This window comes from Carettochelys insculpta, chromosome 2 (genome assembly GCF_033958435.1).
Source record: "Carettochelys insculpta isolate YL-2023 chromosome 2, ASM3395843v1, whole genome shotgun sequence".
NCBI classification, from domain to species: domain Eukaryota; kingdom Metazoa; phylum Chordata; order Testudines; family Carettochelyidae; genus Carettochelys; species Carettochelys insculpta.
In genome coordinates, this window is record NC_134138.1 from 275,098,414 (window position 1) to 275,115,569 (window position 17,156).

At 63.8% G+C, this 17,156-nt stretch overlaps 1 protein-coding gene across 1 annotated transcript in view; it reads right to left on the reverse strand.

Moving 5' to 3' along the window:
* Positions 1–684: 684 nt before the first annotated feature.
* LOC142008179 (uncharacterized) overlaps positions 685–17,156 on the reverse strand; it is a 45,776-nt gene continuing 29,304 nt past the window's right edge. The window contains exons 2-9 of the mRNA XM_074985250.1: positions 10,678–16,884; positions 8,371–8,664; positions 6,641–6,729; positions 5,046–5,129; positions 3,056–3,202; positions 2,151–2,282; positions 1,281–1,403; positions 685–856 (exon numbers count right to left, since the gene is read on the reverse strand). Coding sequence (XP_074841351.1) covers positions 842–856; positions 1,281–1,403; positions 2,151–2,282; positions 3,056–3,202; positions 5,046–5,129; positions 6,641–6,729; positions 8,371–8,664; positions 10,678–16,884 — 7,091 coding nt within the window. The 3' untranslated portion in view covers positions 685–841. The remainder of the gene's footprint in view (positions 857–1,280; positions 1,404–2,150; positions 2,283–3,055; positions 3,203–5,045; positions 5,130–6,640; positions 6,730–8,370; positions 8,665–10,677; positions 16,885–17,156) is intronic.

Consider the following 17,156-nt stretch of genomic DNA (forward strand, 5'->3'; position numbering starts at 1 on the left):
TTGCCCAGTTCAGCTACTGCAGCTAGGAAGCCCCTGGGCAGAGGGCTCATCCTAGCCCCTGCTGGCCAGGAATCATGTGCTCTGACTTGCCCTTCCTAGGGCTGCTTCCACCCCGCTGGCCCCTGGAGGAAGGCCTGGCTAAGGTGGCCATGGCACAATGCAGGGATCCCCTGCTCCGTAAGGCAGCGAGCCCCGGCTTAAGCTCTGCTGTCCGCTAGCTTTGTCCTTCCCCTTCCTCTGCAGGCACTGAGCTGCCTTAAAGCAGAGCCCACAGGGCTGTGCTGAAGTCAGCCCCTGCCCCATAGGTGCCACGTGTACCCCTCTGAGCTGGAGGAGGTGGTATACAAACCCAGGCCTGTTCTCCCAGCGCTCCAGCCCAGCAGAGCTGGCTAGGTGCCTCTGCCCTGACGCCTGGGGAGCACAGAGTGGGGTAGCTGCACTGGCTGGTGCCCTTCAGTTCCAGTTCAAGCAGCTAAACTCTGCCCGCATCACCCTCCCATCTCAGCTTGAGCAGAGTGAGCTGCTGCCCAGCCACAGTCTGGCCAGGCCTTTGCAGCTTCCAGCCTGCTGCACTGGAGCTCTGGCCACAGGGCTGTCCCCCACCCTACCGGAGCTAGGCAGGGCCTGCTCCTGCCTGACCTCGCGGGGGCAGAAGGACGGAGGCAGAACCAGGCTGTGTTTCGAGTGAATACACGAGGCCGTTTTATTGAGCAGCAGTGGAGACGCAGACTAGGAGGCAGCGTTGCAGTTCTACAGTATGTAACACCAGCTGAACTGTATAGGAGGAACTGTGCATCTATACAGAGGGGTGGGGCGGTTGTTTGCACGGCCGGGCCAGCAGCTACATGGTCAGCTCCTGGGGGAGAGAGAGCCGATGGTTAGAGCAGAGGGAAGAGCGCCAGGAGCCCCACGGGGACGGGCCTGCCACGTACTCATGGCAGCCCTGTTCCAGCCAGCGTCTCCCCGCTGCATGCCCTGGGGAGGGGTATCCAGCAGGGACGTAGCCTCACTGGACTGCAGCATTGCCTGGGGGGCACCTCCTCCTCCAGGCCTTCTGCTCCAAGTGGGGTGGCTCTAGGCAGGGTGGCCTAGTACTGCAGGTGCAGCACAGGGAGCCCCAAGTTGTCATCCAGCTGCTCCCTTCTTGGGAGAGGTGCTCCACTGCCTCGGCTTCCCCTGCTGGCGGGACACTCAAGCCATGTTGCCACCAGCAGGGCAGGCTCTCCTGCCGGGTGTGTGTTTGGGGTGGGGGGTGGTGGTCATGAGACCTGGGCTCTTACCATGATGGCGTTGACGATATCGTTGTTGTTGTGTCTCAGCGCCCGCACGGCTTTGGGACGGGACACGTTGGCCTGAGCCATCACCAGCTCGATGTCGCGCACCTCCAGCCCGGTCTCGTCAACCTGGGGAGGGGCGGGGAGGGGGGAGTTGTTATGCTGCACCTGATGGGAGGGGCACCCTGCTGGGTGTCCAGCTTCTGGGGTGACCTGCCCTGAGCCACCCAGGCCCTGCTCAGACACCCAGCACTTGGAGGGGGACCAGAGGGGTTGCTCCCAGGCAGGAGCCTTCCCCCTTCATCCTGCTGGCCACGTGCATGGATCTGCCCTGATGCAGCCTGGCCGCTGTCCAGAGCGTCCTCAAGCCAGAGAGCCCTGGCCAGCCGCTGGCTCCCCACCAGCCAGCACCGCTGCAGTCAGCTCCTTGGGGCAGTGCCCTGCTGTGCTGGAGGCAGCTGGGGCTCACCAAGGGATCCAAAGGAGCTCAGTGGGGCAGACTGTGGGTGGGAACCTATCCCAGCCCAAGGGCTGCACTACAGCACCGGCTCTGCCCCCAGTGGCTGGTGCAGCCTCCCACCTTCTCCCCATTGGTCATGCCCCCCCCGCCTCCCCAGGCTGCAGTGCAGACAGCATCCCAGCCTAACTAGCACCACTTGTAACCCCTGCATGGCCACCTGCATCCCCCGGCCTCGTGCACCCTCCCAGCAGGGGCCAGCTCACCAGCAGGCAGCCTGGGCCAGCCTGGCCTCCAGCAGCTCTGGACGAGGTTCAGAGCAGAGTCCAGGAGCTGGCACCCAACAGCCAGCGGTGCCCCAAACTGGCAGCCCTGGACAGCCCCTGCCCCCCTGCTTCCTTCCTCACTCTAGGCCTTACCTCCTCCTCTTCCTCGCTCTCCTCCTTGATAGCCAGGGCCGGGGCGGTTTCCGTGATCAGAGGCGAGTGCTCCATGGGCACCTTGAACTTCTCCGCAGCCGCCTTGTGCACCTGCTGCGACAGGTCCTCGATCTGTGGGGACAGAGCTGCGTCAGGAGGCCCAGTGCTCCCGGGGGAGGTCGGCGCGGGGCCCTGCCTGCTGGAGTGATTGGCCGGTGGTCCTGTGGTGACAGCAGAGCCACCCACTGAGGGTGGGCAGGACTCCATGGGCCAGAGCCATCAAGGACAGTTGCAGCAGGATGACGCCTGTGCCTGGGCTAGTCCCTGCTCCGGGAGGGGCTGAGTAATGCCTGACACCAGTGAGCAACCCTGCCCTGGAGGTGCTGGGGACTGGCTGAGCCAGTGTTCTCCCTCTGCTTTGCACAGCTCAGCCCTGGCATCCCATAGAGCCTGTTCAGAGGGCAGCCCCCCCCCATATCACAGCTGGGGCCCAGTGCTCCCTGGGCAGCTGCCTGGAGTGAGTCAGGTGCTGCCCAGCTGATTGGCAGGACCCCCACAGCCAGCAGCCTGGGCCTGTTGGGTGCACATCCACATAAGCCTCAGTGCAATAGTACCAGACCGGTTCTGCCTGTGGCTGGGGCGGGAGCGAGCAGGTCCTCACCAGATCGGTGCAGATCCCAGAGAGGGAGCCACCCATGGCACCTCTACACCCCGCACCAGACTGGGCCGCAAGAGCAAAAAAATCAGACTAGGCCCCAAGCCGGAGCCCTGCAGCAGCAGATGGAACCACTCACCAGCGGGGACAGATGCCCCAGTAAGGGGCTAGCTCTGGGCCATGGTCAGCCCCCTGCTGAGCAGCACCCTTGCACTGAGGGGTCTCCATCCCCAGCTCTGCCCAGCCTCACCTTGGCTTCTCCAAACACAATGTAGATGTCAGACGCTGGGCTCTTGAACACATCTGGCTTGGTGATCACAAACAGGATGTTCTTGGACTTCCGGATGGTGATCCTGGTGACGCCATGAATCTGACGCAGCCCCAGCTTGGACATGGCCTGCGGGGAGACGGACCGACCTGTTATGCTGGACCCGGGAACAAGGGCTGTGTCTACGCTTGCTTGGGGTCGATCTTCTGGGGTCCAACTTTGCACTTCTGGTGGGACATGCAAAACTCGGCCTCCCGGGGGCACGGTCGACCCCTGCACGGCTCAGGAGACGCAGAGTAAGGAGGGCAGTGGGACGGACTCGGACGAGTTAGCCGGCCTATGGCCATCGCACAGCTAGAACTGACGTATCTAGTTACGACTCTGCCAAGCACAGACAGAGCCACAGCCTGGTGGCCAGAGGCCTGGGAGCAGCTGCAGCTTTTGTGCAGCGCCCGTCTGAGGCAGGGGAAAGGCTCCTTCAGGGACGTTCACTGCGGCAGGCTGGCCCTTTGGCAGCCACAGATCAGGAATGCTGCCCGGCTTCCTCGGCGTACAGCCGCAGCATCTGGGGTGGCGCCTGCTGGACTGTGCCTGGTGCTGCTGCTTGGAGAGGCCCATGTCTGGCGCCCCAGAGCTCTGCAGACCAGGCATGCAGGACGGCGCCCGTCTCCCACCCTGGCTCACATCACGCCAGGTGCCAGTGCTGGAAGCAGAGGCTGGAGAGACTGATGTGACCCTGCCCTGGCAGGGAGTGGGCTGGGCAGGCCGGTGAGTCTTCCCCGGGCCTAGAAACTGTGGTGTTGCTTTGGAAAGCCCCTGGTGGGCCTCACTGCCCATCCTGAAGGCCCCAGCCTGTCTGCAGGAGGCGGCTAGGCCTGGCCCCTACCTGGCCCTGGAGTCTAGGGCTAGCAGACCTGGGCTACCTGGATGTGTGCTCTGGGGCCAGGGCGAAGGAGGTGGGTTAGCAACTGCTGTGAACCAAGCAGCCCCCAGGGCACACACCAGCCCCTCCGGGGGATTGGCCCAGGGGTCTGCCAGAGACCAGCAGGAGGGCTGGGAGCCCAGCCTCTGCACAGAGGGGCTGGCGCTGCAGCTGGCCACGCCATGAGGGAGCACTGCCCCCCTCCTGCCACGGGGGCCCCTAGGCAGGGCCTGGCCCTGCATGCCAAGGCTGCTGTGCCCTGAGCGGTCCTGCCCCTGGGGGAACAGCCCAGAGGCGTCCCAGACAATCCCTGGGCAGCCACAGCAAAGCCCCAAACGCAGAGACCTGCCAGCTGCCTCCAGGTCAGAGGGGCTTTGATCAGGGCTGATGGCTGGAGCCGGTGACGAACACAGCCAGACGCTAAGCTACCCTCACCCTCTTCCCCCACCTGCGGCAACTCAGCCAGCCTGGCCAGTTCCCCCATCAGCCACAAGAGGCTCCCCAGAGCGACAGCCCTGCCCAGGTGCCCTCACACATCAGCGGGACCACGTCCTCTAAGTGCCCCGGCTCACCATCCAGCACCAGCAGAGGCCTGGCCTTGTGTCTAAGGGCCCCCAGCCCTCCCACCCCTGCATCTCTGCCGAGGTGGGCTGCTGTCAGGAAGCTGCACCCCCCCCGGCCCCACTAGTGCAGCCCTGGGGGGAGCTGAGGCACAGCAGTGCCTGTGGGCTTGGGGCAGGGCTGCACTGGGTGGTCCCAGGTTCAGGTGGGTGTAAGCCGACTTCAGCCATGGAGCAGCCCCTGCCAGAGCCGCTGCACTGGCTGTGGGACACAGGTGGGGGCAGATCTACCACCTGCTCTCCCAGCAAGGCCAGACCCCAGCCCTGGCGCACTCTGCCCTGAGACTGGACAGGCATTGACGGGGGGGTGCCCACTCCAGCCCCAGGAGGCTGCTCCAAGTGACAGCCGCTGGGCCAGGCCTGGGGGGAGGGGGGCTGTCTGCCAGGGGCTGGGTCCCACGGCCCCTCCCCTCCAGGCTCCACTGCTCACCTTCCTGGCCTTCTTCTCACTCCGGCTCTGCTTGGCTTTGCTGATGGCCTCCTCGCCTGTGCCCAGCGAGTGCGTGAGCTGCGCCTGCAAGACAAGCTCCCCCTCAGCTCCTGGGACCTGGAGGGAAGAACAGCCCCATGCAGGGGCACAATTCTTCCCCCCCGCCCCGGAAGATTTATCTGGGGGGATACACCCCCCGCCCCCGTCTCCTGTGTTCCTGCCCACGGATGGAAAGCGGAGGGATGCCCATGACTCTCCCATGTTGCCTAGCAGGGGAAACTGAGGCAAATGGCTCAGTTGGGCCCAAGCCCGAGTCAGTGCCGGAGCCCAGCGTGCATGAGAAAGTGGGGAAGGCCCTGCCCCAGTGCCAGGGCTGCCAGCCAGGGAGCTCCGGGCAGGGCTGCTGGCCGCAGCTGTGGGCTCTCTAAAGCACAGCTGTGCGCTGGGGCCTTTGGCTGGCTGTTCAGCAGCTCCTCAGAGCCACCCTCCAGCACCAGCCAGCAAGAGAGCATTCCTCAGACACTGCCCCACCCCCACACCCCTGGGTGGGATCTGCCCCTGGGGAGAGCTCAGCTGCTCAGCATAGGCCGGGGACCAATGCTGCTCCCCCAGGCCGGCCCTTCCAGCTGCCACTGGGAGAAGCAGCTGCCGCCCCCGCCAGCATCTCCTTCACACCACCAACCCCCCGCCAGGTGAGCCCACCCCAGAGGTACCACCACATGCAGCCCTGGAGCAGCACCTGCCTCCAGGAGAGCAGCTGCTTTGCATCCCTAGTCCTGCCCCCTGGAGAGCCACCCCAGGGCCTGCTCCCTGGGCAGCTCAACCCCAAGCCAGGGCCTCCCGCCATGGGCGAGTCACAGGGAGAAGCGCCCAGCAGGCAGCAGCTCCTGGAGCACGACAGCACTAGAGGGCGGGGGAAGCCGGTCATCCCATAGGGTTTCCCAGGCAGAGATCAAGGCAGCCTTGGACAATGGCTGTACTGCAGCCAGGTCACCAAGACAGCAAGGAACCACCCCCTGCCCAGGACACCCGGCCACACCGAGTGCTGCGGGGGACTTCCAGGGCTATGGAAGCCCCTGTACAGATGCTCCAATGCCAGAGGACGCCCTGGCCTGCTCCCCCACTGCACCTGTCGGGAAGATGGAGCAACACCGCCCCCTCCCCCGGCATGGCTCTAATTTTCCATCCACAGGTGGAATGAGCTTTGTTACTTGCAGAGGCCTGCACAAATGTGCACCACTGCTGGAAACAGCTGCAGATGGCTGTGGGAGCTGCGCTAGCCCTCAGCATGCAGGGACCCCGCTGCCTCTCCCATCTAGTTATAAAGCCCCAGTGGGCTGGGCAGGGGCCTGCTCAGGCTGCCTCCAGGGTTTTCTTGGGTGCCACAAACTTCAGCTCTACCATCCCACCTCCCAGGGCCTGCTCGTTCCAGGGCACAGCTGGCTGAAACACTGCTGGCCTCTGCCCCAGGCCTCTAGTTCCTGGACAGTGGAGGGGTCATAGTGGAGGGCCCCAAGTGAGCTGGCTAGTTAGGCTAGGTCAATCCTCCAGCTGCTGCCCTGGGGCCTGCAGGTGCCTCCCTAGGCAGCCCGTACCGGAGTCTGAGCCGCACGAGCTTCTGAGCCCTCCGGCTCCTCCAGCTCCGGAATGGACTCGTCGTTGCTCTCCGAATCGTTACAAGAGCCTGGAAGAGAGGAGAGGGTCAGAGCGATGGCTGGGCCCCTTCACCTGCCCTATCAGCCAGGGCAAAGCCACGCAGTCCCTTACCCCTCACCCACCAGGCCGGTTGTCCCCTGGGCCAGGCCAGGGAACCACTCCCCTTTCAACAGCAGCCCTAAGCCTTGTGCTGCAGGACCGAGGGGCAGAAACCTGTCCCTAGGTGCTGTACATATGCAGCCCTGGCCTCCACTGGCCATGCAGTCAAGCCAGACAGTGACAGGAGGCAAAGAGATGCACCCAAGGTGCCCCAGTAAGTCAGTGGTAGAGGCAGAAAGGGTGCACAGCTCAAAGCCAGTCAGTGCCCTGCCCTGGGTTGTGATGGCTGGAGTTTATACAGCCCTTCCTGCTAGCAGGGGAGCCTGGCGGGGTTAGAGCAGCCGCCTCTGCGGTGGAAGGGGCGACTTGGACCAGCAGCGTCACCCCACACTGGCTCCTGCTTCTGGCCGAGATGCTCCCCACTGCTCATCTCCTGATCCTCACGTGGGGCAGATGGGCACCTCCCCGCTCCTGGAGCTCTAGGACCCAGCGTGCTGCTGGCCTTGCCTGGAGTCCAGCTCAGGGAGGCCCTGTGACTGGCAGACAGACTGATTTAACCAGCTCCAAGTCAAGGGCCCCAGTGCCTCCTGCACAGGGGTAGCTGGGCCTACTGCTCAGTCACCCAGGGCCCAGCTCCTTTGGACTGACCCCCAAGGCACTGCCTCTGTTCTGCCCTGGTCCAGAGGGCTCCTGCCAAGCCCTGGGGCTATCCAGTGGGCTGGGTAGGAGCCACTGCTCAGGGCAAGGGGGGCTTCCCACCCTGCTCCCAGCCGGGGAATCGCACTGGATGGCTCCTCCTGGGGGCTGGATGGCTCCTGCTGCTCAGGACAAGCAGAGCAGGCCACCACCCCGGCTGTCACATCGGCCCACCACTTCCTTTGCTCCATCCTGAACTGGATCTCGGGCCTCAGCCCCCTGCACAGCACCTTGGCCCTGGGCAGAGATCCCACCTGCCGGCCAGGCCGCCCGGGTGCCCTTGGTAACCAGCCAGGCAAGGGCCTGCGATGCGCAGGCTGAGGCAGAGCCAGGTTTTATCTGGGCCATGGAGGCCGTGGCAGGGGTCCCCTCCCTGTGCGCCACACCCAGCAGGAACCGGTGCCGGGCTGAGGAAGCACCACCAGCCCATGTTAGCTGCGCTCATGGGGGTTGTTTCCTGCACCTGCCCCGCTGGAGCCCCCCTGCCCCACTGGGCTCTTGGCGGCACAATGCCAGCAGGCTGGGCCTGCAGCCCCACTAGAGATCCATGCAGGGGGGTGTCCTAGAGCCCAGAGAGGAGGCAGCCACCTGCACCTAGTCCAGCCCCACCTCTGGTCCATTGCCCCGCACCCAGTGGCTGGGCTGGAGCATGGCCCAGCTAGTGCTAGAGGCTGGCTGGTTCCCAGCACTCCCTGTGGCTGGGGCCTGGCGGGTGCAGGCAGGTCCTCACTGACCAACCCATGGAGGATCTGCAGAGGTTCAGCTCAGGGCCCCCCACCCATACCAAGGCAGCCCACTGGGGCTGTTCACACGGCCCTCTCCTGGCCTGGCCCTTGGTGCTGCATAGGCCAGGGAGAGGAACCAGCACACCCACCTTTATGGTTAACCTCACAGCTCCTCTGCCCCGCCAGGGGCTGGTCCTCCAGCCGTGTCACACCGGCTGCCTCCCGCAGGCTCTCCATCTCCGGGCAGCGGTAGGGCAGCTCGCTGTCGCTGGACGAGCTCGACTCCGACTGGATGGAGCCCCGGGGAGCTCGTCTCTCCTCCGCAGACAGGGAGCCCCGCCCTCTGGGGTCTTTGTTTCCTGGGAGCTGGGGTCTCCCACGGGGATCTCTGCCCCTGGGGAAGGGGGCTGTGTGCTGGGTGGGGGAGGCAGAGCTCTCCAGAGCTGCAGGGAGACAGAGTCACGCTTGGGTGGGTTCCCAGCGCCCCCCATGGAACCCACAGAGCACCCCACCCATCCACCAGGGGCCACGTTTCTCCCGCCAGTGGCGGTGCTAGGTCCTGTTCCTCATCCCCTGCTTCAGCCAGGCTCCAGGAGGCAGCCAGACGTGCCCACTTCTCAAGCGGGAGGAGAGAGATCCCTGCCCCAGGCGGTGGGCCCTGGCTAGCGTTGGCCAAAGGCATGAGCCAGTCTGAATGTCTCCTATGGAGCCTCTTAGGTACCTACTTGGGCCGGAGGCCTGTCTTTAGCCGCCAGCGGCGGCCCTGGGCTAAGCAGCAGAGTCCCCTCTCCCCAGTCCCTCCATGGTACAGCAGCAACACGACAGATGAGGCTGCCGAGAGGTGCCGCCGTCCGATGGAGAAACTGAACGTCGGGTGTGCAAAGAACACTGCTTGAGACCCTTCCGCCTGCCAGAGCGGGAATTGGCCCTCCTGTTTTACCTGTCCGCCCCCTGGGGATCGCGGCTGTCGGTTTGTTACTTGAACAATTCTGTGGGATTTAAGTCAGCTAAGGTGGGCGAGTAACAACTTGGAAAAATTGGTTGAAATCTGCTGGGATTGGAGAAAGGACTTTTAAATAGGACAGTTCTGAAATGGGGGCCCACAGACACCCCCCCCCAATGCTCCTTGGTGAGTCATGGCCAGGGGTGCTGCCCCCCCCAAATCAACTCCACCCCACTGCAGCAGCTGCATAGCTGAAGCATCCAAGGGGCTGAGGGACGGTGTGTGTGGGGGGCAGGGGGGAGTTCAAAGCCAATTTTGGGGTGGGGGACCCACAAGAAGTTTTCAGGCCAGGTGGGGACTCTTGGGATGCCAGTGTTCAGAGCAGCTGTGGTAGTACTGCTGCTTAGCTGACCAGCTGTTTTGAAGTGCTACAGCTAGCCAGGACTCCAGCCGAGCTAGGTAAGCGCCAGCAGTCCATTGTGCTGATGGAGGAGCCCTGGATGACTTGATCTTGCCTGGCCACCAGGGAAAGCATCTCTGCCTCATCGGGGGCAGTGAGCATTGTGTATGTTCTGTCTGGGAACTGCCGTTAGATCTGGGGACTCCTGTGAAGGCCCTTCTAGCACTAGAGCTGTGACCCAAGTCGTAGGAGCAGGTTCTGCCTGGAGCCCATGGAAGGCCAAAGCTGGCCCTAGGACTTTGGTAACAAGGGCAGTGCTGTGGCCACAGTTTGAGCACCTCCTCTCTGCATGGGTCAGCCGGGGACTGGAATTCGCACTGCCTGTTTGGGGAGCAGACAGCTGAGCTGGTGCAAGGTGGCCAAGTTCCACCAAGACCAGCGACAGGCCAGTTGCCAGCTGGCGATCTGGCCCTGAGCCCGAGGACCTTTCCCTGCCATGCACGGCCCCAGGCCTGCCCTCTCGGGAAGGCCTCATTAATCATGGCAGCTGGTTCCTGGCACAAGAAGCCTACAGGATGCCATCGGGTTCCTGTTTGCTCAAGGGATTCCCAACACAGGACCTTCACACAAATGCCTCTAAGGGTCTTGCCAATCATGTCCATGCAGAACGGGGGGCTTTCATGGTGCCATAGGGCCCAGGTTTGGGTTTAGTCCCTTTGTGTGGGTGAAGGCTAAGGGCTGGCGGACACCAGCACTGGAAAGCTCTTGCCCAGCCCCAGGAGCTGGACATTTGGCCAAGTGTCCTGTGAGCTTCTCCCTGCTCTGACTCATGAAGCCCTCCCAAGGAAAACGGGTCTGCTGCCAAGAGCTACAGAGAAGCACTTCTCCATGGGACCATGCTAGAACTGGGGGTGGATGTTCACCATGGAGAAGCCAAGGTTCCCCTAAAAACTAGGGGCACTCAATCCAGCCCTATGCTGTCTTAGTCCGTCCTGTAACAAAGGTGGCCAAAGCAGCACCTGCCTCCTACCCTCCTTGGCCTGGGCAGGACAAGTCGCTCCTGGCCGTGTCCCACCCCAACACAGAAGCGGGATGAGGCAGAAGAGATGTTACCTTCTAAGTACGTCCTGGAATCCAGCAGGAGAGAAGGCTGGTTCTCAGCCGGGGCATCGGCGAGCGCTTCACAGGCAGGGGGCCCTGAGGTGTCTTTTTGGCCTGGGATAGGAGCATCTGCAGAAGGTGTTGGGAACGGTAAAGCAGGAGGCACTTCTAGGAGTTCAGAGCAAGGAGAAGGCGGCGCCTCCTCCATAGCAGCTTCAGGAGAGGCAGGCCGAGCTGGGTGAGGAGGCTCCGGTGCAGGGCTGGAGCAAGGCTCCGGTGGAGGAGATTCAGTGGGTTGGGAATCCTTAGTGAGGGACGTGGGCGATGGCTCAGGGGAAGGAGGGGAACTCTGTGTCAATGGACTGGTGGCTTCACTCAGTGCGAGAGTTTCCTTCTCTGCTCCACCTTCAGTCCCTCCCAACGGGATCCAGCTTTGCAGGCTACCCTGGTCTGCCGGTTGCTGCAGATGTCCTGCTTGGCTGGGCTCTGGCACGGCGCCAGCTACCTCTGCCTCCCCAGGGCCCTTCCAGGTCTCTGCCTCCCCAGGTGAGACACCCAGCGCTGCAGTCCCCTCTAGACTCAGTGGCCTCCTGTCCTGCTCTTTGGCTGGTGGCCCCGAGGAAGCCTGGATTGCCTCACCCTCCACAGGCTCTTCGCTGGGCGGCCCAGAGTCTTCATCTGCAGCGAGATCCTGGTCCTCAAGCAGTGGGGTCACAGCCTCGCTGCTGTCTGCCGAAGAAGCAGGCGGCACAGGGCTGGCCACCACCTCCTCCGTGTGCAGCATCTCCCAGATGCTCTCTGCTTGGGCTTGCTCCGAAGCGGGCTCTGCTGGGGAGGGCTGGCTCGCCGCCTGGTCCTCGGTGCGCAGGGTGGGGCTGCCGGCAGCGAGCTCTCGAGTGGATGTTTCAAGGACAGGTGGAACTTCTGCCGTCTCTTGTGCTTCACTGGCCTCCAAGGAGTCCGGGGTGGCCTCTCCTGAGGAGCTCTCCAAGACCCTCTCCTGGGGGCTGGCAAGGACACTTTGGGCGTCTGTCACTAGCTTGCTGCCTGCTGGACACGGAGGCCCCTCTCCAAGCTGGGGGGCCTGGAGGTTCCCAAAGGAGCCTTGTAACATGGCTGCGATTTGCTGCCACTCACAAGCTGCTGCTGGCGGTGAGTCGACCTGTGGCTGCAGAGGGCCCGTCGCTTTGGACTCCCTGGAACTGGAGCCTGAATCGCCAGCAGGAGCCTCAGGTGCCAGGCTGTCCCCAGCGTCTGCAGCGGGCTGGCTTGGACCAGCGGGTTCCTCTAGGTAGATCATCTCCTCGGACGCCATGAAGACCCGCTGCTGCTGGCTTGGCGCTGGCCGGGGGGCCCTTAGCCTGGCGCGTTCTGAGCGAGAGGAGCGGGGAGCTTCTTGGAGAGCGGAGTGGTGCAAACACAAAGCCAGGCTCTGCTTCGGGGCTGAGCTGTGCACAGCTCTCGAGGGAGAGTCTTGGTTGCCGCCCACAGGGGCATGTTCCTGAGGTGCGGCAGCTGCCTGCAGCTCACTTGGGCCACCCTCTGTCTGCTTGGGCAGGTGGCTCTCCGGCTGTTCAGGAGCCCCCTCATCTCTCTCCACCCTGGAGGGTTCGAGCTCCGCCAGCGTGGTGAGCTCTGCTGCGCTCTCCTCAGAGGCTGCGAAGCTGCTGGAGCCCAGGGACAGGAAGGACTGTGAGGCGGCCGGGGGCTCCGGGGAGGGTTCTCTGGAGGAAGCCGACCTGTCAGGTTTTTCCCAGGTAGGGCTGTCTGGACCGAGCGCCTGCCTGCCTCCCAGGGACTCGCCGCTGGGCAGGTCGTCGCTGAAAGCAGAAGAGCTGCCTTCCGAAGCAGCCTCCATCCTCGCCTCCAGCTCGGCGAGCATCTCGCCTTGGGGCGGGGGAGTTCCTGGGGGATGCTCCTCAGGCTGGGACTCGGCCTCCTCCTCGTCGGTGAGGCAGACCCCTTCCTCCGACGTGGCCTCAGAGGTGGGCGTTTCTTCCTCCTGCAGGCTGCTAAGACTCTCCCACTCCTGCAGTGCGGCTGGTGCGTCGCTCGCAGCTGCCTTCCCTTCCTGAGGAAGCTGGGGGCTAGCCCCCCACTGCTCCGGGACAGCAGCCTCCCTCCCACCAGGCAGCTCTTGGCAGCTGGGCTGGTCTCCAGCCATCTCGTCTGCGTCTCCGGCGTCAGCGCTCTCCATTGCGCTTACCGGCTCCATGTTCTCGCTGCCACTTGCCGAGGCTCCATCCTCTGCAGCCCCACACACAGGCTCCCACAGCAGCTCGGAGCCTGCAGCGTTTAGGAGATTCATGTTGTCGTCCCTCAGCTCAGGCTGGCTGGACACCAAGCTGCAGACATGCAGGGCCTGGACCGGAGATGCCCCTGGGTCCGGCTGGGCTTGTCCCAGTGCAGGGGGCAGTTCTGTTTCATGGTGGTCTCCTGGGGGACAAACCGGAGCCAAGGCAGAATCCGTTTGGCTGCGTTCCTCGCTTCCTGAGCGCAACACCTGGGCAGCTTCCTCTGGGGGTCTGCTTTGCAAGTCACTGCTGGTAGCCCCGGCTCCTTGCTGAGGAACCCCCAGGCTCTCCAGCGCCTGGGCAGCTGCCTTTGGCAGGGTCTCCCCCACCACAGCGATGGGCAGGGCATCAAACTTGGGTTCCTGGTCCGGTTCTGCTGCCTCAGCCATTAGCGGCTTCTCTTGTGCCCTTACCCCCAGCATCTCTGGAGTCAGGTCTGTGCTGCTGGGTGGTTCTGCCGGTGTCCATCGGCCAGGGCTGCTCTCGTCCAGTTGAGGTTCTCCTGAGTGGGAATCTTTGGTCTCTCCTACGTGTGGGGATAGGCAGACTGGCTCAGGGATGCTGCTGTTTGCTAGGGTTGGCTCCTTGGTTAGGGCTCCCCAGCCCTCTGTTGGGTCAGTGCTCACTGGCACGGCCGTGGCTGGAGGGTGCAGCAAGGACTCTTCTGGGCTGAAGCCCTTGTCTGCAGAGATCTCGATCTCGGACTCTGGGCTTACGCTCGGCTCCACGACTGGCTGCCAGAACAGCTCGCTGCTTCTGTCCACTGTCCTCTGGAGTTCCTGCAGGCCCTTCTGCAAGGCGCAGAGGTCCAGGTGTGGGGACTCTGCCTCCCCAGGAGGGAAAGGGGGCTCTCCCTGCTGATCTGGAAGCATCTCCAATGTGGGTTTGTCTTGGCTGTCTGTGTCTGGAAGTGCAGTTGGCTGCGCGTCCCTTGGTCCTGGAGGGGGCTGGGGATCCAGGCTGACTTCCAGGGACAGCTCTCCTTGCTCCTCGTTGTTGTTGACTTGATCCAGAGAGGCCTCCTCCAGCTCCTCCTCGGAGGAGAAGCAGGCGATCAGGCATTCCTCCGCCAGCTCGTGGTCTGCACGGGCCACTTCAGGCTGCTCCAGGCTGGCTTCATCAGCTCCCAGCCGGGCCTCAAAGCAACCCTCCTTCTCCGCTCCCGAAGAAGCGCCGTCCTGGTCCAGGAGCGCCAAGAGGTGAGCTTCAGACTCCTTCAGCCTGGTGCCGATCTCCAGCATGGAGGCCTTGCTGCCTTGCCCAGTGGGGGGCTCAATGGGAGCTGGCTTCTCCTCCCAGGGCAAGGGTATGGCAGCTCCCTTCCAGCCTCCCCACAGTGCTGCACACACCTCAGCAGCAGCTGACTGGCATTCTGGCTCCGTATTTGCCACGGCCAGCTCCAGCCCAGGGAACACCTCTGCCGCCTCGGAGTCAAAGCAGGCAATCAGGCACTCTCCTGAGCCGGGGAGCCCTTCCTCCAGGGCCTCCTGCATGTCCAGCAGCGAGGCCTGGTGCCTGGGGGAGCCCTCTGAAGAGGGGCCAGTATCCACCGGTGAGTGGTCTGCCCGCAGAGCGGAATCCCCAGGGGACGCTCGGTCAGGTTCCGGAGAGGGGCTCCGGCTGCGGCCAGGCGATGAAGAGCTGCTGGTTCCTGGACTCTCTTCAGAGTCCCTGAGCTCCTCCGTCGGCCCCACCTGTGGCGTGGCACATGGCGTAGATTCCAGCCTCTCCTCACTCTGGGCTGGTGGATGCCTCTCTTCCTCTGGGGCTCCTTCCAGCTCATCCTGGTTGGCCTCTGGCTCTAACCCAACCTCCACCTCAGTGAGGGGGCCTCTGTCCAGCTCCGCCTCCAGAGCGGAGAAAGCTGCATCTTCCTCATCCGTGTCCGAGGCGTCGGACGACGTCTCCATCTCGCTCCCTGAGCGGGAGACCCCTGGCTCTGACTCCTCCGCAGCCGGTTTCTCCCCTTCTTGAGCTGAGGGGGTCACCACTGCGTACTGCTCGGTGCTGTACAGCCGTTCATCCTCCTCGCCATCGTACGAGGCCGAGTCGGAGGATGGGGAAGTGTCATCTTGGTAGGCAAAGGACTCGTCCACGCCCTCGTTGATGGAGTTCTCCGACAGGGAGTGCTGGAAGGAGGCTGAGGTGCTGTCATCTTCTTCCACCCCATAGAGGTCGTTCTCCACAGACTCCCCCTGAGGAAACAGCGTTATCTCCAGCGACTCAGCCTCAAAGATCAGGCTACCCCGGAAGGGCAGCAGTGTGGCTGGGATCATCTGGTCATTGTCCGAGCCCTCTGCGAAGTCTGACGGGAGTTGTGCCAAGGAGGCGGGAGCCTCCGCTTGCAGGCTGCTGGGCGTCTCTGCATCTGAGGAGCAGCTTGTCCCGGACACACTGCTGGACTCCGACTGGAGGCCTGGCAAGGGGGTGGGGGAGCAGGAAGACAGGCTGGACTCCAGAGGCTCCATCACTGCATCCCTGGAGCCCAGGTCAGCACCGACTTTGTCCAAGGTGAAGATGTCCATCTTCAGGAGCTGCCGGCCCAAGGTGCTTAGCAGTGGCTCTGTTTCAACCCCAGAGTCTTCTCTCGGCTGGGCCAGGCCCTCCTCTGGAGCCTCTAGCTCTGTGGTTTGAGGGACCTGAACAACGGAGGTAGCAATATCCGAATCCCACTCTTCTGGCGTGGTCTGACCATCCATCTCCTCCTCTGTTGGCACTGGAGGCAGAGTGGCGTTTCTAGAGGAGCATCTGTCTAAAGACACGTCATCACCTTCCTCCACCTCGTCCTCCTCCAACTGCTCAGCAGACAGGCCAGAGCTCCTGGAAAACCTAGCGGGCTCCTCAGGAAGCTCCAACTCCGACAGGTGTTCCCCATCAGCCGCCGAGGCCTCCATGGCCTCCGACTCGGCCATCAGGTTTGGAGAACAGGAGGGGGAGGCGCTGGAGGTGCCCGAGGAGGCCCAGCTGCCCCCCTCAGCTGTGATGTAGGACCCTGATGGAGAGGTGGGCGGGGAGCAGAGCCCTTCATTGTCCACATCGCTCTGCTCCTCACTCAGGCTGTCCTTGGCGTAGGGGTGGTGCTGGAGGTGGGAATAGACTGTTTTGATGGGCGTCGACGGGGCCGTGAAGTACAGGTCCGGGTCCAGGAGAGGTTTGGCCTGTTGGAGCAGCGAGGCCTCCACCTCAGCCAGCTCGTGGTGGGGGTCTTTGGCAGGCACGGGAGATGGGGAAGGCACGTCGGCCATGGTTTCACCCTGAGGTAGCGACGTCTCCGTTAGCGCCACGGGAGGCTCGTTGGGCTCCCCGGGCAGCCACCGGGGAGGCGGAGAGACACACATTTGCCCAGCGTCTCTTGGCTTTGGGCAAGGAGATTCCCCTGGGGCGACCTGGGCAAACCTCTTCCCAGCAGCGGCCGAGCTGCCCTCGGGGAGTGGATCTTCCTCATCACTCAGCTCCTCTCTGGCATCGGCCACGTGGCCTTCGGCGCCGGCTGGAGGGGCCTCCGGAGCCTCCGCTGCCAGGAGTGAGCCAGGCAGCTCCCCCCCAGCCCCCTCCTTGTCACTGCCACAGCGGGTCTCCTCCCCCATCACGATCCTGGCATCCAGCGTATCCACGCTCAGCACTTCCTGCAGGCCTTTGGGGGCTGGGCACCCCTGGGGCGGCGTTTCCAGCAGGACCTGGCCACACTCGCTCAGCGCCACCAGCCCCGCCGGGGAGCTGCTAGTGCTGGTGTCGCAGCTGGCGCCTTCGGGCTGGGGCCGGTCCTCTTTCTTGGCTGGCAGGAAGGCCAGGGGCACCGGACTGGCGAGCGAGGCCTCCATTGCGGCGGGGTCTGCCACTGGGGGGGTCTGCGGCGGAGTCAGGCCCGAGGGGGGCGGAGAGTCGCCGCTGGGGGTGGACGCGTTGGAGGCATTCCGAGAGCCCTCTGGGGAGAGAGCAGAAAGACAATCTGGCACCGGCTCCAGGACTCTGCCGCGAAACCCCAGGGCACAGCAGCCCTCAGCCTGCTGGGACCTGGAGCTCCAGCAGGGCTGGGGGGAGACAGCCTGCAGGCTGGATGCAGCCCACCCTGCTGGGACCCTCAGGCACCCAGCCCCAGGCAGCTTTCAGCTGTTCCCTGCTCTGGATCCCACGGGGGGGCTTTGCACACTGACCCATCCCCAAGCAAAAAGTCACGGCTCCCATTGGCTGGTTTCT